The 25,874-nt window shown below is 48.2% G+C and overlaps 1 protein-coding gene across 1 annotated transcript in view; it reads left to right on the top strand.

Annotated features, from left to right (window-relative positions):
• The window catches only part of LOC144769584 (uncharacterized), a 334,720-nt gene that overhangs the window by 83,747 nt on the left and 225,099 nt on the right, over window positions 1–25,874 (top strand). Inside the window, exons 30-35 of the mRNA XM_078653744.1 lie at window positions 80–141; window positions 652–754; window positions 3,388–3,486; window positions 5,625–5,723; window positions 10,146–10,159; window positions 23,433–23,531. Of these exons, the coding sequence (XP_078509870.1) occupies window positions 80–141; window positions 652–754; window positions 3,388–3,486; window positions 5,625–5,723; window positions 10,146–10,159; window positions 23,433–23,531 (476 nt within the window). The remainder of the gene's footprint in view (window positions 1–79; window positions 142–651; window positions 755–3,387; window positions 3,487–5,624; window positions 5,724–10,145; window positions 10,160–23,432; window positions 23,532–25,874) is intronic.

Raw genomic sequence — 25,874 nt, 5'->3', positions numbered from 1 at the left:
AGCATCTTAAGAACAATAAGAGCTGTCTAAGGGAATTGCATAGAAAAGTGTGAACTGTATTGCTGTCTTTCTTGAACAGGTATCAACGAGCCAACTCCATTGCCACCATTTACTCCGGTGACATCACCCACCACTCCAGATGTAAGTGATAAAGAGATCTCACACACACACCACTCTAATGTAAGAGCTAAATAGATTCCTGTCCTGTCCTGTCCTTGTGTAAGAGATACAACGATCACATGCACCATTCATAATGCAGGTGATAGGCAACTTGCACCATCCACCACTACTGTAAGTGACTAAGAAACCCCACTTATAAGTGATAAAGAGCGTTCACCCCATGCTAGATGTAAGTGGGTGAGGGGATATACTGGTGTCTGTCTGCAACAGAGGTATCCTCTCTTAGTGTTGTGCAGAGGATTGTTGAAGGGAACTGGAGAGAGAGGGAGAAAGAGAGAGCGAGCAGATTCACAGCCATTTCTAAGGCCTAATATTAATCTACTACATCTATAAAAGTATACTATTGAGATGCATATTATAATTGCTTCTAATCGAGCCCCCTCGTTAACATTTAGTACACACCCTTCTGAAAAAAGTCAGTACACATCACTGAGGACTTCCTATGTTGATATTTTACGTTTTCTATCACAGAAGTGTAAAGGTGCAACTTGCAGACTGCCAGACTGTAAAGTGGGTGCTATTCCACGCAAAACAGAACCTCGGACGGATCCTTGCTGTGACAAATACATCTGCGGTGAGTTGATGAGTTACAACAAATTGGAGCTCAGTAACAGTTTTTAAGGAAAAGATTTTGAGGCACTGGGGAAGAAGAACAAGGGTGTCAAAGAGCCAGATATATTTAACACTGAGCTAGAAAACGGAAATGGCTGCATCCACTCTTCAGCAAGAGTGTATGAGCCGAAGAATGCAGTGGTCTGCCAGTTACCTAGCACTCACTCAGTGTGGGAAGTCCTGCTTGGCTCCAGAGACTGACTTCCAGAGTAACATTGAGGCCCAACCCATTGCCAATCCAAGAACCAGTAATGATGACGAGAGCCAAGAGCTATGATGCATGCGTAGTATTACGCAAACACTCTTGGCGGTCCACAGGGTGAAAGCTTGTGAACAGTTGTTCTTTTCGAACCACCGAAAATTAAGACTGATTAGGTCTTCAGGATATTCACAATGAATGGGTAGGAGGTCAAAGTGGATTTAATGAATTTCAGCTGAGATTATCTGCATGTTTGTCTGCCATTTTGAAAACTCAACTGGAGTTTACTGTATGGTGACTCAATGAGACTACCTGTATGTGGTAATGGTGCATGCAGGCAATCTATCGCCGAAAATATGTAGTCATCAAATTTTACCCCAGCTGGCAGTTACACCATGGTACCGAGGGCCTTCTGCTTGAGAAATGGCTTGATTGAAGAGTAGATTCAAACCGTCAAATAGCAAACAATGTTATAGATATTGGGTAAGACATTTAAGTGTAATGTGCAGTGAAGAAGATGCTCACACTGGTCAATTACTTACTGATCGATGAACAATAAACATGAGCTTCAAAACATCCACAAAGAAAGAGGACATATTACTGGCTAAGGAAGTGGGGACACAAAAAAGGTCAACTTGATAAACAGAAAAACGTATGGCCTAAAGGGAGGGGACCAGAATATCACAGTCTAAATGTTGTCCGACATGAATATTGTGTCCTAAATGTAGTTTAAAAAAATATCACCCAAGTAGGTTTTGTTTATAACCATATGTATTGGGTTTTTACAAAAACAAGGCACAAGCACCACATTCAACCAGTACATACCTATGACAGAGCCTTCCCACAGGGACGTGTGAATATCGTTACTGCGGGACAGCCATTTCAAAATGTTCCCGCCATTTGCTTCAGATCTTGGTGTGTTTCTTAAGACAGCCTCATGCTTCGTACACTGGCTTTTCCTGCTGCGCACACCAGTCCACACCATTAAGCCAATGAGGCCAGTGGGGTAGAGTTCCAGCGAGGGCTATGTCTCTTTTTACGACCACGGTGGCTACCCCAATCAGCACTTGCTCGGCTCTTGGCCCCCCCACACTGTCTTAAATCCCCAGTCAAACTAGTTGATAGGACAATTCTACCTCCCACCTCAGGACATCTGAGACTGTCTGGGCCACTTCACCACAGAAGCTGGAGATGTAGGGGCATGCCCACACCATATGGTTTAAGTCTGCAGGTGAGTAGGGACACTGAAAACAGGAGGGAGTCTAGCGGAGGCATGCCTGGTGTAGGTGAGAGGGTGAGGTAGGCACAGTGGAGGTAATATGCTTGTACTAATCTCAACTTGGAGGAAATAGTTAAGGTGTGAGGGGCCATCCTAGTACCACACCAGTTCTCTTTTTTAGGGATCCGATCCATCCCTCCTATTGGGTTTGTAATGGTGCAGATTTGTCAGGGGATGTAATGATCAGAGAGCGATAGATTTGGGAGATCCATCCTTTACCCAACGTGCCGGTCAGGAGCCCAGCTTCTAAAGGACTGTGCTCCAGGAGCTCTGTCTCCAGGAACAAATGCACTCTCAGTGCATGGCGCAGTTGAAGGTTATTTGTGAAACTCTCTGGATGACAAAGCATAGTCCGATTACAGCTCTGGAAAGGAGTGTATATGCCCGCCCAACAACACATCCCCCAACAGTGAAATCCCCAACAGGCCCCATCGAGCAAAGCCCTCTATTTTACATAACCAGGTCCCTCTCAACAAGGGCATCTGCATCCTGTGTTTGTTGTCCCAACCCTCATGTCTAAGGGCTAGCGCCAGCTAAGAACGACTACCTGGGTTAGCCCCGGGACTTTTCTGGAGAACGTGGCACCATAGAACATCCCAAGCACAGTGTCGCAGCCCATTGCACCCAGTACTGCACTAGGTTTAATAGAAAATCTACACTCAATGGAACAATGTTTTTGTAAACAATATATGGGAAACAATATTTATGTTGGAGGATATTTCTTTTGATGACATTCCGACATACCTCTGGCCCAAAGAGATGACAAAAAAGTAACTGAACAAAGCTTACTTGTTGTGTATTCAGCTCTTGAAGAACAGAAGGCAGCTATTCTCAGTGTATGGGTTATACTTCATGGTTTTCAACATGTTCAATTAAGAGCTTGCCTGAGAAATCCATCTAAATCGAATTTTCAGGCACAACACACACCTCACCATGTCTGGAAACATTCTGGCGTCCCAGCTGGAGAATACTACTCAATTGTGAATAAACTTCAGCTTGCTCAGTGGAGTCCACGGCGTCTAGGGTCTGTCCCTAGATTCAGGGCAGGTGGCGAGAGGTGGGGTTGCATGTGAAGTGACACTGTTTTCTTTCTCCTTCCATGTTCTACCACTGTCAGAATGCGAAACGTGTCCTACACCACAAGTATGTGGATTTGGGCTCGTGGCCAAACCACATCATGAGCCTGAAAACGAGTGTTGCGCATCGTACACATGTGGTAAGTTTAACATAATTTTAATTGATTTAAGTGACTTGTTGCGAGCTATATGTCAAAGTGAAGCACTGTCAAAATGGTTGGTGTTTGGTCGCTGGTGTAAAGCGATCTAGTGTAATTGATAGAAAATAAAATAACTGAAATTCAAAACCTGCAAGCATTAATATATAAATCTATGATGGGAAAAGTTTAGTGGCATTTTCTTGTAGAAAGAGAGTTCCAATCCCCCACACGTGCCCTAACTTTTTACTCTTCTCTTATGTGTTGTTTTCCTTCTTTTTCTCACTGTTTAATGTTTTTTATTGTCTATTGTTAAAAGTCCTGTCCATTTGGCATGTCCCTCTATTCCCTGTACATTTTTGCGTGCATAATGCATTTTTCCGATTTGTGTTTATAAAATGCATTCTTTGCGAATTCAGAAAGCAATCAGTACTTCTTGTAGGTTTAAGTCTTTTGGGCTTATTCTATGATATAAGAGGATTCTAGGGGCCATATGTATCAAGCAAATTCGCATTCGCAAACGCCGAATTTCGCAGAATTTCGGCGTTTGCGAATACGAATTTGCTAAATGGACTGTATCAAAGAAAATCTGGTGCAAAACAAGGAATCGCAAAATTTGCGATTCCTTATTTTGCAATTCCATTTAAGGAATCGCAAATTTTGCGATTCCTTACATGTAATGTATGAAGCCAAAAGAAAATGCAAATTCCTTGAAAAATGCATATTTTTGCATTTTTTAAAGTGCAATGTGACGCACATACATGCCCCTATGGAATGTATGTGTGCCACATGTGCACCCATGCTTATTTCAGGGGTGCAACAGGGGGTCCTTTGGACACCCTTGCACCCTTGAAATTATTCTCAATTTGCGATTCTCAAATTGCGAATCGCAAATTGAGAATAACTTCACATCACTTTGCATTGCACACCAGACCTTCTGGTCCTTAGGTCCGGCAATTAATCTCCCTCTTATCACACCCTATCTTCCCACCAGACAGCTGCGCTCTACCTCTGCAAATCTAGCCATTGTGCCGCAAATAAAAAAATCAAGATCTGGAGGCCGCTCTTTTTCTCATAACATAGCCAAGCTGTGGAATACCCTTCCCCAGCATCTAAGATCTAACCCCGATATCCTCTCCTTCCGTAAACAGCTGAAAACGCTCCTGTTTACCATGTAGATAGCGGAGCTTGACACTTTCTTTTCCTGTTTTTAACTCTCAGTTGGTATTCTTAGCGCTTGGACGCCTCAGGGCAGCTATATGCGCTCTAGAAATCGAAATTCATTCATTCATTCATTCATTCATTCCTATGGGCCTCCTGGCCCATAGAAATGAATGGGAAATTATTCCTTAATTGCGATTTGCAATATGCTAATCGCAATTAAGGAATACTAAGGATTAGCCAAAAAATTGCGATTTTCTACATACATTCCAATTTGTGATTCTGAAATAGCGATTTCTAAAAAATGGCTATTTCAGAATTGCAAATCTGGATGATGATACATATGGCCCTTTCTGCTCTCATGTCCTGTTAGAGGATAAGGGCAGCAGTTGTGGGGATCCTGGGGTTGGTTGGAGGGACCTAGAGTGCCACAATTAACATGATCTACAAAATGATATTCAACCAGGATGGCTCAATGACTTCAATGCTCACCACTGACATGGTCTATGGCCTTCAAAGCTGGTTGGGCCGTCAGCCTTTTAAGGTTCGTCAAGTTAAGGAACATTCCAATTCGGATGATAGTTCCTGATATTTTTAGGGATTTACGGTGGTACAAATTAAAATTGTAAATATAATTCCCAGACAGGAGGGTGAACCAGAAGCTTGTGAGTGAGGGGGGGCTCCAGAGACTAACAACAGAGCTCTATGAACTAGTGGGAGCTAGTTGGAAACTGCGGAGACCGGTGCCTGCTGGTCCACATACAGGAACCACAGATTAACTGACACACACATATATATATATATATATATGTGTGTGTGTGTATTAGCACGACTGCCCTCTCTGACTGGCAGAGAATCAGTCACAGTCTCTTTCTTATTGTAGTCCTAGTGAGAATCTCGTAAGGAGTCCCACAGTGGTGTTTAGACTGCATGTCTCATGGGTGTTGAATTTTTTTCTCATGTTCTCTTATCATCACCAGAGTGTGACACCTGCCCTGCAACTCCGGATTGTCAACCAGGTTTCCACCTGCAAACCAGTTTAGAACAAAAGAATCCATGTTGCGTCCATCGCGAGTGTGGTAAGTTCAGGACCACTATCGGCGGAAATGAAGTGAATAAACAATGAGCAGGGTGGTGTGTCCTCCTTTAGAGAGACAGTAAGACCTGCAGAGATGACAGGCTCTGTATACCAGAATACAGCGCAGACAGTATTGTTTGATATCAATATCGTGTCCCAAATTCCGTTTACAAAACTATCACCACATTGGCGTTAGTAAGAAAATCTATGACCAATGGGAGAATAGTTCTAAAAATATTAAAGAAACAGTCATTCAGTATGGCGATATTTCTGTATATGATTTCTGACATATATCCTGATGGAGATACACTTCAAACACAAAGAGACCGGGGGAGGGGGCTGAGAGAATTAAGTAATCAGGAGAGGAATGATGTGATAAAAGTCATTTTAGATACCCAAACAATGCAAAAATAGCGCAGTGTCATACAGCTTTAAACAGGGAAAAGGAGTGAAACAGTGATGCTGTCTTAGCCCAACTCTTGTTCACATGTACACAAAGAAGCAAGCTGTCGCCATGTCAGGAGCATTAACCTTTAGATTTCTACTAAAAGACGCAAACATAAGCTGCCTAATCTATGCATATCACCTGGTCTTCATGTCCCTGACTACTTGAATCTGCGATAAAACAAACCCAAACATTTACATACTAAAGCATCAGGCTTGCATGCATGTACTACGAAGCGTGGGCACATGGTAATTGGAGAATGCCATACATGCTACTTTTTTTTTCTTTTTGCTGTTGAATTGTTTTAATTACATTTTAACAACATAGCAACAATACAAACATACAGTTTTATGCGCCATGTGTTTCTAGCATGTACAGAGCACCAGTACTCCCCCACTTTCCCTCACCACCCAACACATCAGTGCATTCCTCCTCGCACAGTGTATCTGCAGAATTCTGTGCAGTAGCAATGGCATGATTCAGTCATACGTTTCAGGAAGTCTGCCATCATTCTTTGTTTCTGATTTCCCAACATATACATCCTACATTAGCCCTATGAGCATGAGGTCTTCCTTCAGCCTAATCATTGTTAGTGACCACCTGCTGCCCTTGCCCACTTCAGTAAGTCTTTTGACCACAATCCCAAGTTCAGGGATGCAAGTCATTGCTATATACGTCTCTTAAATAGTACTAGTGCCGGATCTAGATATCTACAGACTAGTTTATTGTTTTTAGTCTGTATCATGAGCCTCAGAAGACCAGGTTCAGGTGTACACGGTATATGCTGGTCCACCATTTCTGATGCGGTTGTCATTACCAACATCCATGTGGGTCGCAACACCGGCCAGTCACACACCATGTGTTAAAACACCACATCTATCCACCTGCAGTGATGGCAGTCTTTGGGCACTCCTCCAAACATACAATGCTTGTGGTATGTTTGACGCACATGGTTAAATTGCATGCAGCAGAATCACAAATTCGGGGACACCTGTCTGATATATTCCACAATCTTGACCCATTGCTTGGATTAAAAGACTCAACCTAGATCAGCCTCCCATTTGTTTTTTTGCTAGGAATTGGGTTTTATGATTATGCCATCAATAGAGTGTACAGTGTCCTCACTTCTCTCCTGCCCGTGCCTTGTGCCAGGCGACCCACTAGGAGCGAAGAGGTGGGCAGCTCAGCCAGACCGGTACCCCAGTTCATGTGAATATTATGTTTGAGTACATTGTATTTGAGGAACTGGCCATGCAGTATCACGTCTGTATTAACCATGCCTTGGAATGTATTGAGTTTGAAAAACAGGCCACCCACCTGTGTCACTCCCGCCTCCCTCCAGAGCTGTCTCATTATTTCATTTGGCCTCAGGCAGCACTCACCAGTCTAATTGAGGGACAAATTGACATGGGCCTTTGCCGGCATGTACGTACCTATGCCAACAGGACCTGGCTATACTCATCAATTTAGTGCCTGCCAGCTTCTCACCAGTGGGGTGTAGGATCCATTTCGGGATAGGTATGTGATCCAGAAGTCTTGCTACTTCCCGTCATTCAGCATTTGAGCCGTCCCCAGCCATTTCATTGGCCATTGCAGTTGTGCTGCCACATAGTACTACTTGTAGTTGGGGGCTCCTAGGCTTCTCTCAGACATTGGATGATGTACCCTGTGTAGTGCCACTCTCTTCCTGCCACGTCCCCATATAACGTCAGAAAGGAGGCCATGCAGCATCCCAAAAAAAGATTGTGAGTGATCTCAGTCAAGGCGGAAAAGTAATATAATAGTCTAGGTAGTGTTAGCATTTTGCCTATCACCAAACAGCCTACCAGCGAGAGCGGAAGGGAGTTCTAAAATGGCATGGATCTGGATCGATCATAGGGCCTTGCCCAGGTTACCCTCAATGAGGTCCGGTCTTTTATGTTATATCTGTGCGTCTAAATACTTGAAAGTGTCAACCCTCCAGATAAATCTGGTTAAGGGAGTCTCTGACTGCTGGGCAACTATTATAAATCTCAGGGGGAAATGACAGGACGTGTCCTGGTTAATTTTAAGGCCCGAGAACTTTCAAAAGGTGTCCAGCATTTCCTCAAGTGGTGGCAGTGCCTATCCCCCACTCGGCTGCCTTTGCATGAAGCAAGCCCGCTAACGGTTTCATGGCTATTGCATATAGCAGTGGGGACAGCGGACAGCCTAGGCGAGTGCCCCTGTCTATTTTGAAGGGCTCAGATATGGTCCTGCCCATCTTAACTCTGTCCAATGGTTGATTGTAGAGAATCCGGACCCATCCCAGAAGCAAGGAGCCCACACCCATTTTCTGTGTACTGTTCGGAGGTAAGGCCGTGCCAGCATATTCAATGCCAATTCCATATCAAGAGACACTGCCAACTGATCCGAATTGGTGATTGCTTTGTCACTCATGAGGATGAGCAGGCGCCTAATTTATAAGAACATGTTTCTATAAGGGATGAATTTGTTCTGGTCCAAATGGACCAGGAGCCCTACCAACTGTAGAGGGCCTTTTCGCAAGAACTTTCCCTGGTATTTTATAGTCTCGGTTTAGTGAGGATAGAGGCCTGTACGACTGAACGTCCCTGGGATCCCGGGCGGGTTTAGGAAGCACCACGATTAATGCTTCCCTAAGGGACTTTAACAATATTTCCGTTCCATGCGCTTCATTGTACAGCTGAAGTAGTTTCGGCGATAAGTGAGTACTATAGGCAGAAAAATTCCGTTGGCAGCCCATTGGTCCCTGGCATTTTGTTTCATGCCATCTGTGCTACTGGAGCTTGTGTTTCCTCTGTTTGGATTGGTTTGTTTCATTCACGCCATACACGTGTTGACATATTAGCAATTGAATACCATTTTTCTCAATGTACCGATTTTGTACCGTAGAGACTTTATTAGTATCTGGAAACAGGCAGCCAAGTAGAAATCCAAAACACTGATACAACACAATGAAGAAGGTATTGTGCTACAAACATGTAAATAGAATGCTACAAACCTGTAAATAGAAATAGTGGCATCCCTAGAGGGAGCCAGATGGGGACTGTGCCTCATCTCTGTCTGTCCTCCTGGCCCCCCTTTTGCCCAGTAACACATTATATATATATGCTGTCTACTCACTGTGAAGAATCCCAAACCAAGGCAATTAACAACAAACTATTGTATTGGCGATCACTATACTGGACGGTGACACAAACAGGAATATGAAACAGAACAAGATCACACCTATTAAAAATGTGACAATGTAAGAACAGAAACTATTAAAAACTCACCTGCATATGTATACCTATGAATATAGGATAGACTGCAGCACTTGTAAACACTTAAATCATGCCAGTAAAACAGCATGGAATTGAATTGAGATGGGAACAGTTTTCAGCAATGAACACACACTGCAAAGTACTGGAAGGCTATCCAGACATTAAGACCAAAGTTTTTTATTTGTCTCTCGCTCTGCCCTGACACCACATACATTACTCAAGGATGGTGTCACTTGGTCTGAACCTGCCCTGCCAACTCTTACCTCGTGTGGGTCACAGGACACCCCTCCCTTACCCTGCAGCATGGGGATGGATGCACTATGGTGTATGATGGAATTATTTTAGGGGTATTTACTCATTATTTAGGAATCTAAAAATAAGATGCCTTTGGCAGGTTTTTTGTGCAGGGGACCTCACACAAATTTCTTAACGAAGGAGTTCAAATTTAACAGAGCAACATGGCAAGGCATAGAGAGAGCTGGGGGTTGGAGAGTTGTGGATAATCACAAAACTTAAGCCTGACTGGCAAATGTCAAAGGTCAAAAAAGATGTAATATGATGCCCCCAAAGTTCACTAAAATTAAGACACTGTGGGACACTGTGATTCAAACGTCTTGCAGTTTGGGATTATGTGTCTGTCTAATTTGCTTTCTGGATATCATTATGTTTTTCTGTCATGAAATACTGACGTTCTTCTTTCTCATTTTCCATTTAGTGCCAGAACCAACGGTAGGTTTCTTTCATCCTTTTGACTGTTTTCATGTGGGTGGGTCGGGCTCCTTTTTCAAAGAAGGGTGTGTGTGCTTGAGTACGGGTGTGCATGGTTTAGGGCACTTGCAAAGATGGACATCAGAATATCGCGTGCCAAAGTATTGTGGTGCAAAAAAAGTGGCTAAATATCAAGGGCCAATGTATTATGAAGGTAAGGGACACATAGATAAGTATATTAGTCTTAACTTCGTATCTATGTACCTTGAAGATATATTAAAATGCATAGTTAGGTAGAGTAAGCGTATGCAGACCTATATGCACTTACCTTCACTATATGTTGGTTTTTAATATTTAAGCCACAATATATGGTTACCATGATATTTAAAACTCGTTATTCCCTTGGTATACTACCCTTACATGGGTGAACTGGCGCCTTTTGACTGTCATTTCATGATTTCCACTTTCCACCTTGACTTTTACCTTTTGTATTTGTCCCTTAGGCTGTCATAAAAAAAAATCTTCTAGTTGTGTTTTTATGCAATAAAAATTGACTTACCAACTGCCCTTCAATGGTACAATTAAGCTTCATTAAGCTTATTTTTTAATAGTTTAATGATTTGATGGTGGTAAATAGTTGTTATTTTCTTTAATAATGTGCATGAAAAACGTCAATAACAGTAATAACAATACCGAAATTGGCTTGAGGCTACAACCGTTGTTAAAGGCCCAAGCTCATGCTCGGCAGCATGCAATAATGATATATTAAAATAAATAAATGGGTAGACCTCCCACCAGGGCACTGTCATCTGAAAGAGTGCTAGGACTAGGCCAGAGTCAATTACACGTCACACATGTCAGACATGTGACTGACTCTTTATTGAGGATAACGTTTTTTCATGAGGCTTCAACAGGTAATAAGTTGCATGTTTCTATGTCAGTTGGTCACTTCTTGCACAGCAGCCATGTTCGTGTGTTCTATGCTCAGCCTTGTTCACCAAACTAGTTTTAGCATTGTAAGTGTGTAGGATTATGTATCACATTATCTAACTAACAAACCTCTTTTTACGTTATTCTCCAAAGAAACCGGCATCCACGCCCGCCACACCAATGAAGGTAAGTTCCACACTGTTCTTGTGCATGTGGAGGTGAGGAGGGAAGGAGGCAAGGGAAATTCATTGGTTCTTCGTTGGGTTTGCCAAAGAGAGTCTGATTATTGAGGAGGGGTGGGCCAGGCGCGCAACACCCATTGGGCTCACGGGGCTTCAGGCCCCCCCCCCCCGTCGTGTGTGTCAGCCCGGGCTGACACGTCTTCGCGGGTTGGCGAGCATCTAATTGCAGCCGCATCCGAGTACTTAACAGGTCTAAAAAAGACCAATAATTGTAAATGAGGCTTTTGTTGTGTTCACCCATTCTTACAGACACTCTGTCTGTGGTTGGAAGAATTAGCCCCCCCCCGAAATATTTTTCAGGTCCCCCCCCCCCCGAAATTTGCCTCTAGTTGCCCGCCTAGGGTGGGCGTTACTCATGTATTTTGCTGTAGTGAAATTACAGTAAATTTACGTGACCTTATGCAGAATTACACAAGGAGTGTAATCCAGTTTTTAGCGCTATTTTCTTAGCACAAAATGCACCCTTGTGGCCAAAATGACCTCAAGGATGCATTTTGCACCACGAAAATAGCTCAAAATGCAACAGAACAGGAACACCAGCAGCCGGCAGCTGCGTGTTGTTCCTGTGCTCCTGAGATTGGATTTTTGCATCAAATTACTCATAAATACATGTAACCAGCGGTGGCTGCCACAGGTAAACACGGTGGTGGGTGAGAAGGTTGAGGTAAGTTGACAGACGACGGAATAGTGTATAATTAAATAAATAATACCTATTCCATCGTCTGTTGGCTCCCCCCTGCCATGCCCTGCCCCGCCCCACTTCGTTTACCTGAGCTGCTCGTCAGGAGGAAGCTTGCACTGGCCCATTTCTCCTGTTAGCACTGCCTAAAACAGGACCAACTACTAACCAAGAAAGTGGGGCGAGGATGTGGCGTAATGGCCAGAGCCGCCAATTTCGGTGCTTGAGAACCAGGTTCGAGTCTCAGTGTTGGCTCAACATCCTGTGATTCTGGGCAGAGGTGTGGAGCAGAGGCCAGGGCGGCTGACTCCGGAGCACAAGACTCCTGGTTTGATCGCTGGCAGCAGCTCTGCCCAGCATCAAGTGACTCTGGGCAATTATGTCCTGGTGCCTTGAAACCCTTAAAGGGTGATATGTTCACGCTTTAAAATAGTAATTATAAACACTTAATCTCCCCATGCCCATGAATGTGTCCTTAACTGGTGCTCATGAAAAGGGCCAGTGTTGATGATTAAGTGCCAATGCTGAGAACCGGAAACCACCAGCTCAAATTAAGCACTGCAACTGCTTTGCTGTACAGCAAAGCACAGTGCAGAAGCTTTTGCAGAACCACCAAAGGCTATTGCAGCACAAATTCCGGACAGTCGACAGAGCCAGGAGGCCACAGCCATTGCAGGCATTCACTGCATTCCAGTAACATGTCATACCCATGCAGCTCAGCACACATGATCACTGCATGTCGGCTCCTGCTGCTCCACTGAGGTGACCTAGACTCTTGGAAATGGCTAACGCCTTTGAAAGTCCTGCAGGGCTGCAGCTGAGCCAGTTACATGTTTATCTTAGGTTGACCAACCGTCCATAAATTTCACGGACTGCCCGTAATTTGGGCCTCTTGTCCATTGTCCATGAAGAATTCTTTCAGGACGCCTTTTGTCTGTCATTTCAGACGCTGGAGCACGCTGACCCCTGCAAGCAGCCTGAGAGTCCTCTAACTCTCTCTGCAGAGGCCAGCTTTTGCTCCTGCTGTAATCAGTGGCCTGCAGCAGCACCTCCCCGACCTGGAAAAGGCTGCTATTGGCCCATTATCATTCTGTATGTCGGCCTAGTTATCACATACAGAATGATAATGGGCCAGTGACAGCATTTGCTGGGCCGCCTCCTGCCAGAGCCCAGGGCATGACAAACTGCATTTGTTTATGGGCTCCAGTCACCTCACCAGGGGTCAGGCTCTGGGGTGGGGGAAGGTTTCATTTTGGCGCGTGTTACGCAGGTGCATTCAATATGCAAACAGGTGTTTCACTCCTGCACACAATAGATGCAGTGCAAGGTTCTCTCAACCTATTATAAACTTATTTTGACTTGTGCTTGTGTTGGTTGTCTTTTTACTTATGTAATATTGTGCAACCTCCTCTGATGTGTCTGTAAAATGTACCTTTTGTCCCAAATTTATCCTGAATTCTGACCTTCTGTCCTGAATTTTTGTCATATATTTTGAACCTTTTTTCCTGAATTTTTACACTCACTGTCCTGGATTTGCACCCATGCCAGTTATTCACTCTGGTTTATCTGTCACTCAGCTACCGTCTCAAAGAAGCCTTTTTCACATCGGTCTCTCTGTGCCCAGGACCTAGAAAAATAATGTTTCTAATAATTCTACGGAGTCACTAACCTGGTTCACTAACTCTCCCACTGGTAAATCATTCCTCCACACTAAAACAACTCATGCTTAAGTCACTCATTCATTCATCAGTCACATTACTAGCCAGTCTCAGGTCCAGACTGCAGGAAGACTGAACTGCTGTCTTACCAGGGGTTCATGCCTGTGACATGGGTTTCACGCGCACACCCTTAGTGTGGGGGCTCAGGCCACTGATCAGTTAACATTGGGGTTGGAGGGGTGGGGGGGACAGCCGTTTCGAAGAAATATTACCCCGTAGTAATCTCCTCGTCACTATATACTCGAGGAATGACGTGTTAATCGCTTGTGGGAGCCCGAGATTTGCTAAAAGCGCCCGTCTTAGTGTGCCCGCTCTTCAGTGTGTAACCCTTTGACTTCTGGTTTGTATTTCATGGCACAGACTACATGTGATGGGGCCTTATGCTATAAGCCAGACTGCAAGAGGACCGGTGAAACCCTGCGGCCAGCTCACAGCGATGACCCGTGCTGCCAAGCATACACTTGTGGTGAGTGGTCGGGCACACTTGGCGCTAGGACAACAGCCCTGGAGGGATGAGGCATGGCCTATGTAGGTGTACAAGAGGGACATCACAGCTAACAGCGCGTCCAGCGTCTATGTGTCTCAGCCCTCCTCCCCCCCCTTCATCTCTCTGCCTCAGCCCTCCTCCCCTCCATCTCTCTGCCTCAGCCCTCCTCCCCTCCATCTCTCTGCCTCAGCTCTCCTCCCCTCTCCATCTCTTCGCCTCAGCCCTCCTCCCCTTCTCCATCTCTCTGCCTCAGCCCTCCTCCCCTCCATCTCTCTGCCTCAGCCCTCCTCCCCTCCATCTCTCTGCCTCAGCTCTCCTCCCCTCTCCATCTCTTCGCCTCAGCCCTCCTCCCCTTCTCCATCTCTCTGCCTCAGCTCTCCTCCCCCCTCCATCTCTCTGCCTCAGCTCTCCTCCCCCCCTCCATCTCTCTGCCTTAGCTCTCCTCCCCTCTCCATCTCTCTGCCTTAGCTCTCCTCCCCTCTCCATCTCTCTGCCTCAACTCTCCTCCCCCTCATCTCTCCGCCTCAGCTCTCCTCCCCCTCTCTCTGGCTCAGCCCTCCTCCCCCTCCATCTCTCTGCCTCAGCTCTCCTCCCCCTCTCTCTGCCTCAGCTCTCCTCCCCCTCCATCTCTCTGCCTCAGCTCTCCTCCCCCTCTCTCTGCCTCAGCTCTCCTCCCCCTCCATCTCTCTGCCTCAGCTCTCCAGGCCCGGACTGGCCGTTGTAGGCACTGGGCAATCCCCCGGTCGGCCGCATGGGTGGGGGCCGGTTTTGGGCCCCAGGGGGCCGTTTATGCTGCAAAAACGGCCCTGTAACAAAATCGGCCGAAAACCGGCCCTGGCAAAGAGTGCGGTCGCACCCCCAGGGTAGAGGGGGGGCCGGCTGAGCACTTTGCCAGGGCCGATTTCGGTTCCCAGTCCGGCCCTGCAGCTCTCCTCCCCCCCTCCATCTCTCTGCCTCAGCTCTCCTCCCCTCTCCATCTCTCTGCCTCAGCTCTCCTCCCCCTCATCTCTCTGCCTCAGCTCTCCTCCCCTCCATCTCTCTGCCTCAGCTCTCCTCCCCTCCATCTCCCTGCCTCAGCTCTCCTCCCCCTCTCTCTGGCTCAGCCCTCCTCCCCCTCCATCTCTCTGCCTCATCTCTCCGCCTCAGCCCTCCTCCCCTCTCCATCTCTCTGCCTCAACTCTCCTCCCCCTCATCTCTCCGCCTCAGCTCTCCTCCCCCTCTCTCTGGCTCAGCCCTCCTCCCCCTCCATCTCTCTGCCTCAGCTCTCCTCCCCCTCTCTCTGCCTCAGCTCTCCTCCCCCCTCCATCTCTCTGCCACAGCTCTCCTCCCCCCTCCATCTCTCTGGCTCAGCTCTCCTCCCCCCTCCATCTCTCTGCCTCAGCTCTCCTCCCCTCCATCTCTCTGCCTCAGCCCTCCTCCCCTTCTCCATCTCTCTGCCTCAGCTCTCCTCCCCTCCATCTCTCTGCCTCAGCTCTCCTCCCCTCCATCTCTCTGCCTCAGCTCTCCTCCCCTCTCCATCTCTCTGCCTCAGCTCTCCTCCCCCTCATCTCTCTGCCTCAGCTCTCCTCCCCTCCATCTCTCTGCCTCAGCTCTCCTCCCCCTCATCTCTCTGCCTCAGCTCTCCTCCCCCTCCATCTCTCTGCCTCAGCTCTCCTCCCCTCCATCTCTCTGCCTCAGCTCTCCTCCCCCCTCCATCTCTCTGCCTCAGCTCTCCTCCCCACTCCATCTCTCTGCCTCAGCTCCCCCCCCCCTCCATCTCTCTGTCTCAGCTCTCCTCCCCTTCTCCATCTCTCTGCCTCAGCTCTCCTCCCCCACATCTCTCTGGCTCAGCTCTCCTCCCCCACATCTCTCTGCCTCAGCCCTCCTCCCCCTCCATTTCTCTGCCTCAGCCCTCCTCCCCCCTCCATCTCTCTGTCTCAGCCCTCCTCCCCCCTCCATCTCTCTGCCTCAGCTCTCCTCCCCCTCATCTCTCTGCCTCAGCTCTCCTCCCCCTCCATCTCTCTGCCTCAGCTCTCCTCCCCTTCTCCATCTCTCTGCCTCAGCTCTCCTCCCCTTCTCCATCTCTCTGTCTCAGCCCTCCTCCCCCCTCCATCTCTCTGCCTCAGCTCTCCTCCCCTCCATCTCTCTGCCTCAGCTCTCCTCCCCCTCCATCTCTCTGGCTCAGCCCTCCTCCCCTTCTCCATCTCTCTGCCTCAGCTCTCCTCCCCCTCCATCTCTCTGCCTCAGCTCTCCTCCCCCTCCATCTCTCCGCCTCAGCTCTCCCCCTCTCCATCTCTCTGCCTCAGCCCTCCTCCCCCTCCATCTCTCTGCCTCAGCTCTCCTCCCCCTCATCTCTCTGCCTCAGCCCTCCTCCCCCCTCCATCTCTCTGCCGCAGCCCTCCTGCCCCCTCCATCTATCTGGCTCAGGACTCTAACCCCTCCAGTGGCGGCTCGCCGAGGGAGTGCTGCGGGGTGGTGGGGCGGGGGAGGGACAGGGTCGGGGGGTAGTGGACTGTGACATACATAGTGGAAAAGTGTGGCTCACTGGTTAGAGCGGCAGACTCTGAAGCAGAGATCAGGCCTGGGACCAGGGTTCAAGTCCCGACGCGGCAGGGTCTTGAGCTCAATGTCCGTGGACTCGATAATTCTCGCCTCAGCGCCTACTCTAATCATGGGTCCCACGCTGCAACTCTGGGCAATAGCTTGCCTAATCTCCACAACGGCCCCTACAACACTGGGATGCCTGGCTTCACCTTGGGGGTGCCCAGGAGGGGCTTCTCACAGGGAGAGCCAGGAAGGGTTCAACAGCGTTATACAGCGCCGGGACGCCCCGTTGGGGCAGCTGTGCGCTTTACAAAATACACTACATTTACATACAGCGGAATGAAATTAAGTCAGTAAATAAATAAATAAAACAATTTACATTGCAAGCGCTGCATTGCCAACTCGGCGATGCAGTGCGCTCAATGTAAATTGTTTTATTTATTTAACTGACTTAACTCAGTTCTGCCGTATGTCGGCCAACCCAGGCCATCTCTCACTGCCTCAGATCTCAAGGACCATCCAGTCCAACCCTCGCAGCCTTGGATCTCAAGGCCAATCCAGGCCATCTCTCACTGCCTCAGATCTCAGGATCCATCCAGCCCATCCCTTGCTGCCTCAGATGTAAGGATCCATCCAGCCCATCCCTTGCTGCCTCAGATGTAAGGATCCATCCAGTCCATCTCTCACTGCCTCAAATCTCAGGCCCATCCAGTCCATCTTTCTCTGTCTCAGATCTCAGGACCCATCAAGTCCATCCCTTGCTGCCTCAGATCTAAAGATTCATCCAGTCCATCTCTCGCTACCTCAGATATAAGGATCCATCCAGTTCACCTCTTGCTGCCTTTGATCTCAGCCCATCCAGTCCATCTCTCGCTGTCTCAGCTCTCAGGACCCATCCAGTCCACTTCTTGCAGTCTCAGATTTTAGGGGGGATACAGTGCATCGTACTACGCCTCATGTGTTTAACAGAATGTGTTTCTGCTTTACTTTGCTGGTCTGTATTTTCAGAGTGCCTGCCCTGCCCCGTCCCACCTGTCTGTAGCATGGGATACATCCTCGATACAAAAATAGATAAGGAAAGAGACTGCTGTCCCTCGCATACATGTGGTGAGTACACGGGACCAGGAGCACAGGGAAAATGATGAGAAGGCATGGGCACATTAAGATTTGGGAGGGGTTGGGGGTGGGGATAATATACTGTATCAGAACCTAATTTGAAAAGGAATCGGTGCCGGGCCAAAGTTATCCTTAAAAGCCAGAAGCAGCTGCCATTGAGGGTCCGAGTACCGAGTGCTAAGGCTGCTTAGTCTTGATCCCACCTCATGCCTCTGTAATCCTCCACCAGACACTGACTGCCTCATCTCACTCTTGCAGGTTCCTTCTCATCTCTGCTTTCTTCCTTTGTCACTGTTTTTGCATCTTTCTCTTCCTTTTGTCTTTTGTGTTTTTCTCTCTCTTGCTCTGGATCAAAGTCTGTTGAGGAAAAATTAATGCTGGCACCCACAAATGTATGCCTGTAGAGTCCATCTGCAACCACTGGCTCAAATTACACACTGTGTATATCCATGTTGGATGATCAATGAGTTTCCAGCCCTGGGATTTCTCTTTGGAAATTACGATGTGGTGCTTTAGTCTAATTGGTTCAATAAACCAATACTCCAGCTCTCAGAAAGCATTAATCTGCACACAAAAAACATGAGGCTGTGTGACAAACCTGCCCCTGCCCTCCTTTCTGCCCCCACCCTCACTTCCCATTAGCAGCCAGACCAGACATCTCTCCATCTACGCAGCACACCAAGTGGCGTAACGCTAAATGATGCCGCCGCACGCAGGTCATGATTTGAGGACCGGAGTCTTCCATATCTCGCAGATATTCATTAACCTTGGTCTGACTTAATGGTTTGGGGTTCTCCTGTACCGTAAGGGCTACAGGGGTCTAGGTTATGCCCCCGAGCAAACCGGCAGTGGCTTCAGAGCACTGAGGGTGGTGGCAGTGGGCATCAATACACATCAGTGGCAGAGGTGTAACACAGGACCCTGCAGCAAAAGCATCACCATGGGGGCAATTCTTCAGGGACTTCCCACTAGCCCAAGGCCAATGAATTTCTGTGAGATATGGGACACTTAGGGGCATCATATTTTGTAGGTGGGCTCCATCACTTTGCATTACGCCACTGGTCAGAGGATGCAGGCGTGAGGGCCTGCACTGTGGCTGCAGTAGAAGAGCTGTGTCCAGGGCACCACTTAGAGAGCCCAAGACTCTAGCGGCTGAGGTCAGCAGTAGTGACCGTCAGCGAGTGAGAGGCCTGCCAGGGCCTGCAAAGGACAGGGTGCACATAGGTGCAGCAGCAGATGGCCTTTGGAGAGAGGCGGGCGAGAGGATGGGCACATCCAGAGAGGAGAGTCCCAAGAGCAGTAGTAGACATGCATCAGAGGTTTAGGATCAGGGAGCTTGAGAGAGGCCAGAGTGGGGAAAGAGAGAGAGACCTCATCTCTGTCATTGGCTACAGGAGGTCCCTGTCTCTCTGCATGTGCCCTGTTCTCTCCTAAGAACAGGGCACATACAGACAGACAGGACCTCCCGTAGCCAAGGAAAGAGAGAGGGACGAGAGAGAGAGAGATAGAGAGCGAGATAGAGACAGAGACCCCGTTACCTAGGAGACAGACAAGAGGGCACATGCAGAGAGACAAAGACCTCCTGTGGCCCAAGTGAGATGCTCCTTGACCTACAAGACAACAGGGCACACCCTGAGAGACAGAGACCTCCAATGCGTAGGAGAGAGAGAGAGAGAGGAAGACAGAAAGAAAGAGTGAGACTCCCCATGACCTAGAAGATAACAGGGTAGTCTCTGGGAGACAGAGGCCTCCCATGGCCCAGGAAAGAGAGAGAGAGAGAGAGAAAGACAGAAAGAGAGGGTGAGACCCTCTTGACCTAGGAGACGACAGGGTACATCCAAAGAGACAGAGAGAGGCCTATAAGAGAGAGAGAGAGAGAGAGAGAGATGGGCCACCCAGGAGCCATGAAGGTACTCGGTACATTCAGAGATCCGCCGAGCTGTATTAAAAGGCAAAGGCGAGTGTAGTATCCTCACATGTTGTTTCATTCCCTATGTTTCTTCTCTCTAGCTGCTCAGCCTGTGTGTGTGTCCTCTGTATGGAATGTTGGTGCGTGGACCTTCACTAGAATGCCTGAGTGACTGGATGAGGTGTGACAGTTGGTGAGAGAGGCTGAGCAGCTAGCAGGCTGCTCCTGGTGGGGCTGTGAGTTACCTGTGGATTACCATCTACAAGACTTTTACCACCTGTTAACTTACTTCTGAATAAACCTACTTGGTTTACATCATACCAGCATAGCGTGGTTACTACAGCGATCTAACAAGAAGAAGAGAAGCAAAGTGACTGCACCAGGCACAGAGAACAAGCAGGATACGATGAAGAAGAGAAGCGCAGGGACTAGAGGGGTACTGCTTCAGAAAAGGGGGTGGTGATGAACAGAGTGTCTGAATTAAGCAGACCACTCTTACCCAGTCCAAAGATCAGGGCTTGATCCATCACCGTTATTTAGCTCACTGCCCCATCCCAGCTCAGAACCTGGCTATATGCAAATTAGTCTGTCCCTGGCCCAGTGCATCATGGGAACAGGGCAGACCAAACTACCAAGCCAATTCTTCACCAGAAAGGAGACAAGCTTCCGGGGACCGGTTTCTGCCATTTCAGGCGTCGACGGCCCGGCTTGCTTGAATCCTGATGGAGCAGTGAGCAAGGGACTCATGTCTGAGTATACCCTTCCACGCTTATGGAGGACAAAATGATTCAGAAAAGGGGGTGGTGATGAACAGAGTGTCTGAATTAAGCAGACCACTCTTACCCAGTCCAAAGATCAGGGCTTGATCCATCACCGTTATTTAGCTCACTGCCCCATCCCAGCTCAGAACCTGGCTATATGCAAATTAGTCTGTCCCTGGCCCAGTGCATCATGGGAACAGGGCAGACCAAACTACCAAGCCAATTCTTCACCAGAAAGGAGACAAGCTTCCGGGGACCGGTTTCTGCCATTTCAGGCGTCGTCGGCCCGGCTTGCTTGAATCCGATGGAGCAGTGAGCAAGGGACTCATGTCTGAGTATACCCTTCCACGCTTATGGTGGACAAAATGATTCAGAAAAGGGGGTGGTGATGAACAGAGTGTCTGAATTAAGCAGACCACTCTTACCCAGTCCAAAGATCAGGGCTTGATCCATCACCGTTATTTAGCTCACTGCCCCATCCCAGCTCAGAACCTGGCTATATGCAAATTAGTCTGTCCCTGGCCCAGTGCATCATGGAAACAGGGCAGACCAAACTACCAAGCCAATTCTTCACCAGAAAGGAGACAAGCTTCCGGGGACCGGTTTCTGCCATTTCAGGCGTCGTCGGCCCGGCTTGCTTGAATCCTGATGGAGCAGTGAGCAAGGGACTCATGTCTGAGTATACCCTTCCACGCTTATGGTGGACAAAATGATTCAGAAAAGGGGATGGTGATGAACAGAGTGTCTGAATTAAGCAGACCACTCTTACCCAGTCCAAAGATCAGGGCTTGATCCATCACCGTTATTTAGCTCACTGCCCCATCCCAGCTCAGAACCTGGCTATACGCAAATTAGTCTGTCCCTGGCCCAGTGCATCATGGGAACAGGGCAGACCAAACTACCAAGCCAATTCTTCACCAGAAAGGAGACAAGCTTACGGGGACCGGTTTCTGCCATTTCAGGCGTCGTCGGCCCGGGTTGCTTGAATCCTGATGGAGCAGTGAGCAAGGGACTCATGTCTGAGTATACCCTTCCACGCTTATGGTGGACAAAATGATTCAGAAAAGGGGGTGGTGATGAACAGAGTGTCTGAATTAAGCAGACCACTCTTACCCAGTCCAAAGATCAGGGCTTGATCCATCACCGTTATTTAGCTCACTGCCCCATCCCAGCTCAGAACCTGGCTATATGCAAATTAGTCTGTCCCTGGCCCAGTGCATCATGGGAACAGGGCAGACCAAACTACCAAGCCAATTCTTCACCAGAAAGGAGACAAGCTTCCGGGGACCGGTTTCTGCCATTTCAGGCGTCGTCGGCCCGGCTTGCTTGAATCCTGATGGAGCAGTGAGCAAGGGACTCATGTCTGAGTATACCCTTCCACGCTTATGGTGGACAAAATGATTCAGAAAAGGGGGTGGTGATGAACAGAGTGTCTGAATTAAGCAGACCACTCTTACCCAGTCCAAAGATCAGGGCTTGATCCATCACCGTTATTTAGCTCACTGCCCCATCCCAGCTCAGAACCTGGCTATATGCAAATTAGTCTGTCCCTGGCCCAGTGCATCATGGGAACAGGGCAGACCAAACTACCAAGCCAATTCTTCACCAGAAAGGAGACAAGCTTCCGGGGACCGGTTTCTGCCATTTCAGGCGTCGTCGGCCCAGCTTGCTTGAATCCTGATGGAGCAGTGAGCAAGGGACTCATGTCTGAGTATACCCTTCCACGCTTATGGTGGACAAAATGATTCAGAAAAGGGGGTGGTGATGAACAGAGTGTCTGAATTAAGCAGACCACTCTTACCCAGTCCAAAGATCAGGGCTTGATCCATCACCGTTATTTAGCTCACTGCCCCATCCCAGCTCAGAACCTGGCTATATGCAAATTAGTCTGTCCCTGGCCCAGTGCATGATGGGAACAGGGCAAACCAAACTACCAAGCCAATTCTTATACTGGGAAGGAAACAAGCTGGGTAAGAGTGGTCTGCTTAATTCAGGCACTCTGTTCATCACCACCCCCTTCTCTGAATCATTAGAGGGGTACTGCAGCAGAATCCCTTGCGTATGTTATAATACAAGGAATGGTCTTGAAGATGAGGCGTAGGTTCTTTAAGATGGTTTATTGTCTAGGTTCAGGGTAAGTTATAAGTTCCAATAATAAGCTTCAATGATGAGCTATAGTAATGAGCCCCACTAGGAGCAGCCTCCCTGCTTCTCGGCCCAAACTCCAACTGACACTCACAGGCACCCAACATTCCAGTGCATCATCGTGCACCAACATTCCACACAGCACACTCATACTGGCTGAGCAGCAGGTATAACACCCACCACACAGGACTCTGCACCACCTGCTGGCCGGCCGAGGTGGACAGATCAAGGTTATTCCCTTGAGGACTGTGCCCCCACCCAGTCCCACAACTCTGCCCACCTCACTTTTCACAACCCTGTCACTTCACCTGGAAGCAGAGTGTTAGGAAAGGATTAAAAACATTATTACATACTGCACGAGCCCTACACAAAAAATTACATAACTTAGAAAAAAACAATTAAAAACACAAACAGAGAATTTTTCATGTATGGACATTTGTGTACCTGCGAACCACGCTAGAGAATTCAACCTGCTCACTATAGTCCTTGAGCTGACAGCCCCCAGCAGAGCTGAAACCAAGCCAATTCCTTGCGTTAGAAGATGAGGGGGGAATAACTGGGGCCCTTTCATGCTAAACAGAGGGCAGCCTCGATACTATAATCCTCCCTGTGTTCTTTCAAAGTGGCTCATCGTGAGAAATGGTCCTGGCACACACAGCCACGGCCCCGCAGCTGCACTGATTGGCACTCCCACCTTCTGCTCTGTGTGAGGGTGGTCAAAGGGGGCAGGTCTCGGGTTACACTGCACTGACTGACGTATTTATGTCTCATGTTTCATTCACAGTTTGTCCGAAATGTCCTGATCCTCCACAGTGCCACCAAGGGTTTGTCCTCAGGCAAATCACCAGATCAGACAATCCCTGCTGTCCGGTGTACGACTGCGGTAAGTGCCCCAGAAAGGACCTTCAGTCCAGTGTACTAGCGTGATAAGTGTCCCAGAAAGGACCTTCAGTCCAGAGTACTAGCGTGATAAGTGCACCAGAAAGGACCTTCAGTCCAGAGTACTAGCGTGATAAGTGCACCAGAAATGACCTTCAGTCCAGAGTACGAGTGTGGTAAGTGCACCAGAAATGCCCTTCAGTCAAGAGTACGACTGTGGTAGGCACACCAGAAATGACCTTCAGTCCAGAGTATGAGTGTGGTACGTGCACCAGAAAAGACCTTCAGTCCAGAGTACGAGTGTGGTAAGTGCACCAGAAAGGACCTTCAGTCCAGAATACGAGCGTGATAAGTGCACCAGAAAGGACCTTCAGGCCACCATACGAGTGTGGTAAGTGCACCAGAAATGCCCTTCAGTCAAGAGTACGACTGTGGTAGGCACACCAGAAATGACCTTCAGTCCAGAGTACGAGTGTGGTAAGTGCACCAGAAAGGACCTTCAGTCTAGAGTACGAGTGTGGTAAGTGCACCAGAAAGGACCTTCAGTCCAGAGTACGAGTGTGGTACGTGCACCAGAAAAGACCATCAGTCCAGAGTACGAGTGTGGTAAGTGCACCAGAAAGGACCTTCAGTCCAGAGTACGAGTGTGGTAAGTGCACCAGAAAGGACCTTCAGTCCAGAGTACGAGTGTGGTACGTGCACCAGAAAAGACCTTCAGTCCAGAGTACGAGTGTGGTAAGTGCACCAGAAAGGACCTTCAGTCCAGAGTACGAGCGTGATAAGTGCACCAGAAAGGACCTTCAGGCCACCGTACGAGTGTGGTAAGTCCACCAGAAATGCCCTTCAGTCAAGAGTACGACTGTGGTAGGCACACCAGAAATGACCTTCAGTCCACAGTCCGAGTGTGGTAAGTGCACCAGAAAGGACATTTAGGCCACCGTCCGAGTGTGGTAAGTGCACCAGAAATGCCCTTAAGTCCAGAGTACCATTGTGTGATACATGCACCAGAATGGACCTTAAGTTCAGAGTGCGAGTGTGGTAACTGCACCAAAAATACCCTTCAGTCCAGAGTATGAGTGAGATAAGTGTACCAGAAAGGACCTTCAGTCCAGAATACGAGTGTAGTAAGCGCACCAGAAAGGCACTAGTGTTCAGAGTACAAGTGTGGTAAGTGCACCAGAAAGGACCTTCAGTCCAGAGTACTAGTGTGGTACGTGCACCAGAAAAGACCTTCAGTCCAGAGTACAAGTGTGGTAAGTGCTCCAGAAAGGACCTTCAGTCCAGAGTATGAGTGGGATAAGTGCGCCAGAAAGGACCTTCAGTCCAGAGTACGAGTGTGGTAAGTGTACCAGAAAGGACCTTTAGGCCACTGTATGAGTGTGGTAAGTGCACCAGAAATGCCCTTTAGTCAAGAGTACGACTGTGGTAGGCACACCAGAAATGACCTTCAGTCCAGAGTACGAGTGTGGTAAGTGCACCAGAAAGGACCTTCATGCGACCGTACGAGTGTGGTAAGTGCACCAGAAATGCCTTAAGTCCAAAGTACCATTGTGTGATACATGCACCAGAATGGACCTTAAGTCCAGAGTGCGAGTGTGGTAACTGCACCAGAAATACCCTTAAGTCCAGAGTACGAGTGAGATAAGGGTACCAGAAAGGACCTTCAGTCCAGAAGATGAGTGTAGTAAGCGCACCACAAAGGCACTAGTGTCCAGAGTACAAGTGTGGTAAGCGCACCAGAAAGGACCTTCAGTCCAGAGTACTAGTGTGGTAAGTGTACCAGAAAGGACCTTCAGTCCAGAATACGAGTGAAATAAGTGCACCAGAACTGCCCTTGAGTCCAGAGTACGAGTGTGGTAAGCGCACCAGAAAGGACCTTCAGTTCAGAGTACAGGTGTGGTAAGCACACCAGAAAGGACCTTCAGTCCAGAGTACGAGTGTGGTAAGCCCACCAGAAAGGACCTTCAGTCCAGAGTACGAGTGTGGTAAGCGCACCAGAAAGGACCTTTAGTCAGAGTGCGAGTGTGGTAAGCGCATCAAAAAGGACCTTCAGTCTAGAGTACAAGTGTGGTAAGCCCACCAGAAAGGTCCTTCAGTCCAGAGTACGAGTGTGGTAAGCGTACCAGAAAGGACCTTCAGTCCAGAGTATGTGTGTTGTACGCGCACCAGAAACATCCTTCAGTCCAGAGTACAGGTGTGGTAAGCGCACCAGAAAGGACCTATAGTCCAGAGTACGAGAGTGGTAAGCACACTAGAAAGGACCTTCAGTCAGAGTACGAGTGTGGTGAGCGCACCAGAAAGGACCTTCAGTCAGAGTACAAGTGTGGTAACTGCACCAGAAAGGACC

The sequence above is a fragment of the Lissotriton helveticus genome, chromosome 7 (genome assembly GCF_964261635.1).
Source record: "Lissotriton helveticus chromosome 7, aLisHel1.1, whole genome shotgun sequence".
NCBI classification, from domain to species: domain Eukaryota; kingdom Metazoa; phylum Chordata; class Amphibia; order Caudata; family Salamandridae; genus Lissotriton; species Lissotriton helveticus.
The sequence above is the reverse complement of the archived record's forward strand: the minus strand, read 5'-3'. Positions and strand labels throughout refer to the sequence as shown.